Source organism: Poecilia latipinna, unplaced genomic scaffold (assembly GCF_001443285.1).
Source record: "Poecilia latipinna isolate Pla-1442-1.1 unplaced genomic scaffold, P_latipinna-1.0 Scaffold2457, whole genome shotgun sequence".
Taxonomy (NCBI): domain Eukaryota; kingdom Metazoa; phylum Chordata; class Actinopteri; order Cyprinodontiformes; family Poeciliidae; genus Poecilia; species Poecilia latipinna.
The window spans coordinates 69,021-78,813 of record NW_015115073.1 but is presented as its reverse complement, the minus strand read 5'-3'; the positions used below and the strand labels follow the sequence as shown (position 1 = coordinate 78,813).

The window sequence follows — 9,793 nt, the reverse complement described above, 5'->3', positions numbered from 1 at the left end:
GGGGGGGGTGTCATGTCAATACATGCTTCTTGCTGGAGGATGTCTTTCAGCTGCAGCATCTGCTCCACGCTATTACTAGATTTTCGGCTTTACGGTCGTTTATAGTTTACGCCGAAAGTGTGCGGCAGGCCCTTCTCACTGCTGTTCTGAAAATGCGTTCTAAATACACTCCCAACAACAAAATAGTCGTGGTGTTAAACCTTGTGTTAATGGATGTAACTGTGTGTTTTACAGTATCTGGTTCGACTTGTATTCTGTGAGAATTGTACATAGGTTTTGTGCATTGTTGTGTTTAGATGTGTATATCACCTGTTGTGTTTTTGAATTTATCCCTTCAGATTTGTACACAATGTTTTCAGTGAATGTGAGCCTCTAATTCTTTAAAAACAAAAAAAAAAGAAGAGGATTTTTTTAATTATTTTTCAGCAACACAAACGCCATAGAACAGTTTTTCAAGACAGCACACACGTTGACAGAATGAGAATATCTCTTGTTTACCGTAGATGTTTTAACGCAGCCCACCTTCCTGAAAAAGAGAATGTAGGAAAATGTTCTGTGGCGTTTGTGTGTTTGAGTTTGATGCACTTTATGTTTGGTTTTTCTTTTCATTCTGATGCTTAAAATGGATTGTAAAAACTAGCTGACCGGGATAGGCCAGAAAGATCAAACTGTGTTCTAATGTAAATCTGATGTGGTCCCACATGCCAGCTGTTGATAATGTAAGTTATTTATTGAATAAAAGACAAAGTCTTGTCAATGAACTGCCTTCCTTTGTCTCAGTTGTTCCAGTTGGAACGTTTTTCTGCTAATAATTTCTAGTGTTTGACTGCCCCCTCCTGTTCAAACATGGAGCTACTAGATGCCTTAACACCAATCTCTTATCACCTTTTTTTTTTTTTTTAGTAAAACCTCTGACTAGCTTAACAAAATAAGCAAAACTTTTAAATTCAGTGGAGGACAATAGATTAAATAAGCATGCATATTACTGCTGCAGTAGGAAATGATGTCACTCTAAAGTTATTTTTGATTTCCCCTTTTTTTTTTTCCTTTTTTTTTTACCTGAAAACAGAGTATTGGAGTATGGAGAAACTTTTTTCCAGAGTTTCACGTCACTATTATCTAAATTTGATGTCCTTCCCATCCTTTCTTTGTCACTCCTTCTTTTTCCCCCCCTTCCTCTGCCACTCATCCTTTTTTTCCTTCATTTAGTCACTCCTTGCTTCTTTTGAACACTCCCTGTCTTCTTTTTGTGTGCTACTTTTTGTCCTCCTTCACTCGTCTTCCCTCCCACCCCCTTAAATTAGGTTTACTTAATGAAATGTGATCCCTAACTGAGTCCAGGTTTAACCATGATTAGTTGTTTGTTGGACAAGGCACACAAGAAGATAATTTGAGATCATTTTCAGGGAAAACTGACTCAAAGCACTGCATTAATAATTAGGAATCACTTATGGTGTGTGAACTAATCAACAGCTGGTTTAAGCATCTCAACAAAAACAAAATTTAAGATACTTGGTTTGAAACATGATGGCATGGGTAGTGCATAGAATGCAACAACCGTCAATTTCTAAACCAAAGTGGAAAAACAATGAGTGAAATTAAGTAGAAGACAAAGAATTTGGCTTCTTTTAGATTATTGCTAGTAAATAGGACCACAAACGCCAACATCTTTATTCAGCATTAGGCCACTCATTAAACTTGGCTAAACACAATAATGTACCAAGTGTTTTGAAAGAAAGATCTGCAATTTTCTTGTTCACGTCAGCAAAAATTAACTAAAACATTTTCTAGAGCCAGGAAATAGAAAAAGAAACCAATATTCCTTTCTTTTTTCATAAGGCAACGGTGCAAAACTACTGTTTAGTTAGTTTTCAGCTGGTGAAATAATAAATCTGAATAAAATGGTGAATTTTTTTATTTTGTCTACTACTTAAATTAAAAAAAAATAATAATGTTAAGGAGCATCAAAAACATTGTTGTTCCAAATGTGATTTTAGATTGAACCTGGTATCAACAACAGACTTTTTTTTTTGTGTAACAAAGTTTATTACATATGTCCAAACATATGTACAGCAAAGTTTTTTCATGAAGAGTGGTTTTGTCACAAATATAAATTATTTAAACTTTCTTACAGAACATAATACAGGAACTGTAGTTTGTTTTGAGTGGGAGAAAAAAACAACAGCTGGTTGTTCACTGTAAGAAGTTGACTGTAAGTGCCCCCCTCCAAAAATAATAATAATTAAAAAAAATCATACCATAGTTTTTATACTTTTGCCCCTAAAATCATCACTTCTACCAGAAATCTACATGAAATTACCAGAATATGTTATCCTTTTTTGAGCTTTTAATCGATTTATAATTTAGCTAAGAGCAGCACTTTCATATTCCGTCAGCACTATTCATCAACCGTTCTGCAGTTTGATCCTGGAAACAGAAATGGTACTTAAAGAAGCTTAAAGAGACCAGAATAAAGGTGGGATGAAAGCAGATTTGGCACAGGAGGAGTAACAAATAACGGCAGTGTACAACCATCTGTGGGTAGAAACAGAACGCCTGATTAGGGCAGAAAAGGTGAATTACTTAAAAGGAGCAAAGTACCATTTCTGATACCATAATACTGCAAGGCATAATAAAGGATTGTTTGGATTTATAGTGTTATGAACTCCTGAAAAAGTCATAAATACTGCTGTGATAGCTTCAATATTGGCAAGGAAAGACTAAAGTGAACAGAGCAGAAGGGATGGCAATGACTTGAATAGATACATAGTTACAGAAATGGTACATCACGGTACGCATGAGAAATGTGAATTGTATTTAAAAGAAAAAAAAAAAAAAAGAAAAAAAAAAATCAAAAGTTCTCCTGAGTGATGCCGGCTTGTTTAATCAAATTTCCAGCAACCTCAGATGAAATCCTCTTCATCTGCACAGTGAAAACTCCGTGATTCTCTTCAGCTACATGGTCAACATGTTTCCAAGGTGCAAATGATTAACACATTCAACTTCTGATGACATCTTTTTGCAATACTTAAAGCTAAGCACAGGAAAAAAAAAAACAAAAAAAAAAAAAACAAGTGTCCATGGTTGCTCCGGGAACATTCCCGTACATTTACCCTTCAGAAGGCCAACACTTTCAGGCACTTTTAGGACTGAGATCATTCATCAGTTTATGGATCCAAATCTCCCTTCTAATAGTCCATAGGACTAAGCTTCCGCAGTCATTCCACTCAGTTGCTTCATGATCAACTGAGGAGGCAGTTCATTTAAATAAAGATGCACAGTTTAGTTCATTTCCTTCCGTCTTACAATCACAAACACTGGGAGAAAGTTTGCTGGTAAAGACAGTACATGTTGATTCCCTTTCTTCAACAGTCAGCTTATCAATGGAGACTCCTCGTGGCCCTGGAGGCTTTATGTTTTCCTGCTATTCCAGTTTGGGTCCGCCATAAGGCCGGGATCCATGGGGCGCTCCAGCGGGGAGCGGGAGTCCTGCGGAGACTTCTGGGCCTGCGGGGAGCGGGGGTCCATCAGCGGGAGGGGTTTGTCCGGGTGGAAGGGCCGGTTGTAGTGATCCGGCCCCGGCGGACCCTGCGCTCTGTGATCCGGCATCCTCCTGAAGTCCTGAGGAGGGCCGTCCCTGCCCTGGTGGTAGCTGGGGTGGAACTCGTCGGGACGTCTCCGTTTGGGGTCCGGATGCCTGAAAGACATGATTCAGGATTCCATGTCCATGTGTTTAGAATTATTGGTGATATATTTCAAGATGTTATTCCTCTTCATATTGATCCAAATGGCTTATAGTAAATATAAACCCAAAAATTCTGTCTTTATAAAATTAGAGTATTACATAAGACCGATAAAATGTTCCTATAGTTTAAATGTCTTTTCTACCACACTTTTACATTGAGGAAAAATATTATAGTTCTTCCACTCAACTCTAATATTGTTGGATAGAGCAGTCTGAACAGAAAGTTCCTTCAGCATCGACCTTTTCTGGCTTCTGATGGTGAAGCGTGTTGGTGACAGCGCAATGTTTTAGAAAGTCAGCTGAGCAACTTTTCAGATGCTTGTTGAGAAAAAAAAAAACCAGACTTTCCTGTCCTTGCTGTTGACCAGCTAAATAGGGCGGAAATTTTAAATGATGATGAACACTGGTGAGCTTAGGAAGCACTTCATACCAAATTTGGACATTTCCATTTTAAGTTTTTCCAAGCCTCTAAATTTAATCAAATTTTCTTGGTTTTGTTTAAACCAGTAAAACGTTTTCCTTTTTTTCCCTCCTTATCCCTCCTTCCCTCACACAGATACAACCATGCCCTGCATGAGTCCCTCTTCTCTTTTGTACATATGTAGTTTTTGTTCTCATAAACAAAATGATATGCTTTGACTTTCAGAAATAAAAAAATAAAAAAAGTGTTTTAAAGAACCTGATCAGTACATAATATTTTAGTTTAGGTGTAAACTGCCTGCAATTTTTTTCATGCTATATTTTTATAAATATATTTCATTCCTATATTTCAAATGCATTTCTAATTTTGAACCAACGATGAGTAAAAAAGGAAATCCAGATTCCTTTTTTTTTTTTTTTTTTTTTTTAAATCACTTGCTCATGCTGCCCCCTGATGGAATGCCACCCTGGGCCGCTGTCATATATTTTTTTCCTCTATGTAACCATCATGTAGTAAAAGTCAGATGAAAAAGTCTCATCTCACCTGTCGTAATAGGGCCGATGTCCCCGGTGGTCCCTATCGTTGCCGTACTGCTCATATGGCCTTTTTCGAGGAGAGGTGTTGTTACGGTAACCTCCTGAGCTTCGATACGCGTCTCCATGGGGACGTCGATCTCCGTAGTGATCCTTGTAACGATGAGGGTCGTATGGATGGTGGCGGTCTCCCTGCCAAGGCTGATTGCTGTTTCCTTGGTAACCGTATTTACGGTCCCTCGACCAGTCTCCCCGATCTGTGGAGAAAAAATAAAAAATAAAAACATTAAGCAGTTGAATAGTGACAGTTTTGCTTGTTTGGAATTTAAAAAGAATCGTTTGGGCTTTGAAGTAAGGCTGCTGGTCCACACGCACCGTTGTTGCCAAAGTGTCGTTTGTTAGCAGCGTTGTACGGTTCCCTGTGGTGTCCGTGTGTTCCTGATTGGCTCGGGAGAGGTCCGGGTTTGGAGGACGGCGTGCCTGTGGAGTCTCGGCTGGACCCCGAAGGTTCTGGTCTGAAGGATTTTATCCTCCCTGAGGGATCGTCCTTCTTCTTGTGCTCCTTCTGGAAACGTCACGATGTATTTAGTGGCGATAACACACGGCAGCTCGTGTTCCCACCAAGATACTCCAACTTACCTCTTCATCGTGCGATCGCTTCTTCTGAGCCATTTTGTAAAGCTTGTGGAGCTTTCTGGCACTGAACTCTGTAAACTTTGACACAAAAATCCAGAGATTCCTAAACAACAAAGGACAGAAAACGATTAGCTGACCAGAGGAGTCTGAAGTTTAATTCAACCAAGATATCACTTTTTTTTTTTTTTTTTTTTTTTTTTTTACCTGCGCCACATCTTGACATGTTCTGGGTCGCTGTACGCTTTAAGGCACTCTGTGATTCGGTCTCCGATCTTCAGCAGGCATGTGCGTGTGTGCTGGAGCTGCTCCTGGTCAGACAGCCCTTCATCGGGTTTGTCCAGCTGCTTGAGGGCCTTCTTCACCGGCCGCATGCGCTCCTTACACTGCAAACGAGAACGTCACACACTAATGCCTACGCTTGGGGAACGAAAACAAAACCCGTCTCACTGCATCGTTGCTCAACTCACAATGCTAAAAGTTTCCTGGTCGAGCTCGTCGTCCTCTTTTCCTTCGATGGGAACGGGCTCGGAACCGGCCGTGATGTGAACTGGACCTTGAGTCTTCTTCCCTTTGGCTCCTTTAGCCTGGCGAACAAGAATACACACCAGCAAGTGATTACGCTGACAAGCCACTTAGGATGTGCCTAGATCATTTATCTGGTATGTATATGTAGACTTATTCCATAAAAACCACTGAATTCTGGAGGTAAAGTTCTAAGATACCTTCTCCTTTCTGGGCTTGGCAGTTTTCTTTTCCTTGTCTCCGTCTTTCTCCTTTTTAGGTGTTCCCTGTTTTTCTTTGTTTTCCTTGTTATCTTTTTTCTTTTGCCTCTTCTTCACAGGAGACTTCTCCGCTCCCTCTTCCTGCTCAAAACACGAAGCCACGAGGAAAACAATGAGTGGAAGGTCAAGGAATGCAAATATTATTAAGAAATTAAACTCTACTTGAAGCTGCTCTTTAGTGTGCCGATGCAGACATTAAGTGAAAAGGTTTACAGCGTTTAAAACGCTTCAATGAAACTATCACAGTGGTTCCAATCGCTCAGCATTTTTGATGTAAAGGTGAGTTACTGTCATTGCACAAATAAAAGGCAGCTTATTAAAATTCATATGTAGTATGACTCTTAAAAAAAAATCTAATTTTAACCCCAAAAGAAAATGAATTTAAAGTTCTACTCCAAATGTGAGAAAAATAAAAAATCAGTTAGTTGAGCCTCTGAGGAGCTGACTGACCTTGACCTCTCCTTCCTCTGACGGGTTATCGGACAGCCGGGGGGACGAGATCTCGTTGCCCTGCTCGTCTTTGAGAACCTTGGCTTCCTTCTTAGCTCGGGGCTTCCTCTTCCTCACTTTAACCTTGGAAGAAAAGACCAGAAAAGCGAAGCGGTGTAAATGAAAATGTAAATCACGCTCAACGGAGAAACTGCTATTTGACGACTGGCAGCTCACCTCCTCTCCGGATTTAGACAGAATCGCGTTGTCTTGCTCTTTCTTGAGCAGCTTGAGCAGATACTCGGCTCTCGCCTGCAACTGCTTGCCCTGAGGCTTCTTGTTTGGGTCGTCTGGAAGAATCTGTGCAGAAGGACAAGAGATGTTAGATTTTACGATTCCCGTTTGTTTGTTTTTTTAAAGAGCTACTGACCAAAAAGGTCAGATGTCAATGTTTTAAAATCAGAGCAGGGAGGTTATGAGTGGAGAGCCGGAGTGTAGGAGTGGGAATGGAAAAGAACTAATTAACCAGCTAATATCAGCTAAATATGTTCTTAGTGTTGGTCTACAAACAGGAGACATTTGCTTAAAAACTAATATATATATATATATATATAAAAAAATTGTTACTTCTTCAAATTTTTAGTTTACATCTAAAAATAAAACCCATCTACCATATTTTCTGGATTACAATTCGCATTTTGTCTTTCATTTCTAAAGAACATCAACACTGGAACTGGAAAGCATTCTAAATATCCAAAATAAACAAACAAAACAACAAATAAAAAGAATTATGGAGACCGTAAACAAAATTGCATTTAAAAAAAAAAATCATTCAGTTTTGACATGGAAAACAGAAAAAGTGGCAGGTAGTGCAAACTGCTTTGTACCAAAAGTTAAATGTTTGCAGCATTTCTCAAAATGTCGACTTTTCAATCATATTCATCTCTTTAACAACAGTTAAAATTAACTATTGTCTTGACAGTTAATGTCAACCGTTATTGCAATTCATCATTAAATTGATTTATTGCTTATTGTGACAGGCTTAATTATGAGCGTAACAATTCATTTCCCGTTATATTAGTCACGGTAGGACGCAATTTCAGTTTTTTAAATATTAAGAAGCTAATTAATCATTGAATAAAACTCTTCATGAAAGTGCTGGGACTTCAAAGCAGTGGAAGATAATTAAACCTGCCTTATCAGCCAGCTGCAGGTCAGGATCTGTCTTTATCAGATCCCAGTTTCCAAAGCCGTGCTCGTAGATGCCCAGTAGAAGCTGAGTGTCGTCCTGCAGATCCCACTCCACGTCGAAGTGGGCGACTTTAACCCTGCAAGTCAGCTTGAACCTAAAGAAAAGGGGGGTGGGGGGGGTGGCATTTATGTTAAACTCTTCAGAAACACAACAATGTGGCAGAGCAGATAAAGACAGAAGTTTCTCACTTGTTCCTCTCAGCGGGGATGAGGGGCACGACTTTGTGCAGCGGCTCAAACTCCTCCTCGTGCTGGATGATTGACTTGGCATTGACCTGAACTCCTGAAATCTTGATGTTGATTCCTCTGCGTTTCCCAGGACCTTTGGCTGAAAGAAAAACATATTTATTTATTTATTTTTTGTAATTCTTTTGGCTAATAAGTGGGGGGAAAAAGTCAAAGTTTTACCTTCAAAATAAACACAAGCTACAAACCTTCAACTGGGTTCTCTTTGAGCTGCTCCTCGTGCTCCTGCACGGCCGTCACACAGCTGGAGTGAATCAGTTCGCCCAGCCTCTTCAGGTCCGCGATGGATTTGTCCACCAACTCAGAGTCTCGGGCGATGGCTTCCAGTCTGGAAACGGGAAGCGTGTTTGTCAAATCTAAAGCTGGTGAAGCTCCAGCGATGAGTGAGTTCTCATTAAATTTACCTCTCCAGTGGAGATCCAAACTTCTTATAGGCTTTAATGAATCTGTTAAAGGGATAAGGAATAGATTTACATCAGCCTCCTAAGTGCGTCTGATTCCGTTTGATTTCATGTAAGGCAGCTGAACGATGTACCTGCGGATTTCTGCGTCGGTGAAGCCCTCCACGTTGTTCTTGCGGGCTCGAGGTCTGCCTCTTTTCTTCGGCTTCTTGTCGTCGTCGCTGTCGTCCGTCTCGCTGTCTGAGCCAGACGAGCGCTGCTTGAGCTTCGAGCCCACATCGCTGTCGCTGTCATTGGCTTGAGCCTGAAAAAACAAAACAAAACAAAAAAAAAAAACAAAAACAAAGAAAAAGTAGCGTTAAGAGTCAAACTGGCTTTGAGCCAAATGAGATATCTGCAGGAGATCTTTATGACTATGCACAATTTTCCTTATTTCTAAAATGACTGAGTGAAAATAGTGTAACTTCTTGATTCTAAGAACACAAGACTAAATTGCCTCTCAGCCCTACCCTCTTGTTGGAGCTCCTGCTCCTGGGCAGCATGAAGATGTCTTCCATCTCCCGCTGCTTCTCCTCCTCCTCAATTTTACGCCGCTGCTCCTCGGGAATGATGTCGTCCCATTCCCGTATGGGCTTCTCCTCAAACTCCGGAGTGGTGTCTTCCATGCTGGAGAAGTTGGCGACCTGAAAGGAAGGAGGAGAGTTTAAGAAATACATTTTAGGACTGCAACTGATGATTATTCTAGTAATCGACTATCTTATCAATTATTCAGACGATTAATTAAATAACAAAACAGGCACATTCTGCAGATTTTCCATTTAAGCACTCGAGCCTTTTTTTACGCACTATTAGAAACGGATTTTGACATGTAAATATGCAAATAATTCAATTACATTTTATCAAATCATTTGTAGCCAAAGATCCATCTGCAGCTACAAACAATCTGCCTACTAATTCTGTTGATTATTTTTGGATTAACCGATTAATGAATGGATAGCAAAAGTTGTTTAATATACATTTTTTAACATCATTTGAACCAGGTGAGACAAAAATGCCACTTGAGGAGTTCTGAGTAGAACAGATTTGAAGATGGAAAATGTTTAGATTTTTTGCACAGTTTTGGCTTAATTAAATCTGATTGTGCCGTTCTTCCAGCAAATAGCCTTGTTTGGAATTTGTATACTCAAGTTAATAATTGATTTCTGAATTAGTTGAGTTGATTAAGAGATTAATCACTATTTATAATTTCAGCCCTAATACATTTTAGCTTTATGTAACAAAAAAAAAAAAAAAAAAAAAAAAAAAAAACACACAAAAGAGCACCCTTAAAATTTTTACGAAACACCTCT

General features: G+C 39.5%; 1 protein-coding gene across 2 annotated transcripts in view; it reads right to left on the bottom strand.

The window, feature by feature from the left end:
- Positions 1-2,022: 2,022 nt before the first annotated feature.
- chd2 (chromodomain helicase DNA binding protein 2) overlaps positions 2,023-9,793 on the bottom strand; it is a 32,003-nt gene continuing 24,232 nt past the window's right edge. For both annotated transcript variants that reach the window (XM_015019609.1, XM_015019610.1), the window contains 15 exons: positions 8,954-9,127; positions 8,579-8,748; positions 8,448-8,489; positions 8,232-8,371; positions 7,987-8,125; positions 7,742-7,892; positions 6,784-6,906; positions 6,568-6,690; positions 6,058-6,198; positions 5,803-5,919; positions 5,540-5,718; positions 5,339-5,438; positions 5,075-5,264; positions 4,710-4,956; positions 2,023-3,697 (listed from right to left, as the gene is read on the bottom strand). In XM_015019609.1, the coding sequence (XP_014875095.1) occupies positions 3,412-3,697; positions 4,710-4,956; positions 5,075-5,264; positions 5,339-5,438; positions 5,540-5,718; positions 5,803-5,919; positions 6,058-6,198; positions 6,568-6,690; positions 6,784-6,906; positions 7,742-7,892; positions 7,987-8,125; positions 8,232-8,371; positions 8,448-8,489; positions 8,579-8,748; positions 8,954-9,127 (2,322 nt within the window). In that variant the 3' untranslated portion in view covers positions 2,023-3,411. The remainder of the gene's footprint in view (positions 3,698-4,709; positions 4,957-5,074; positions 5,265-5,338; positions 5,439-5,539; positions 5,719-5,802; positions 5,920-6,057; positions 6,199-6,567; positions 6,691-6,783; positions 6,907-7,741; positions 7,893-7,986; positions 8,126-8,231; positions 8,372-8,447; positions 8,490-8,578; positions 8,749-8,953; positions 9,128-9,793) is intronic.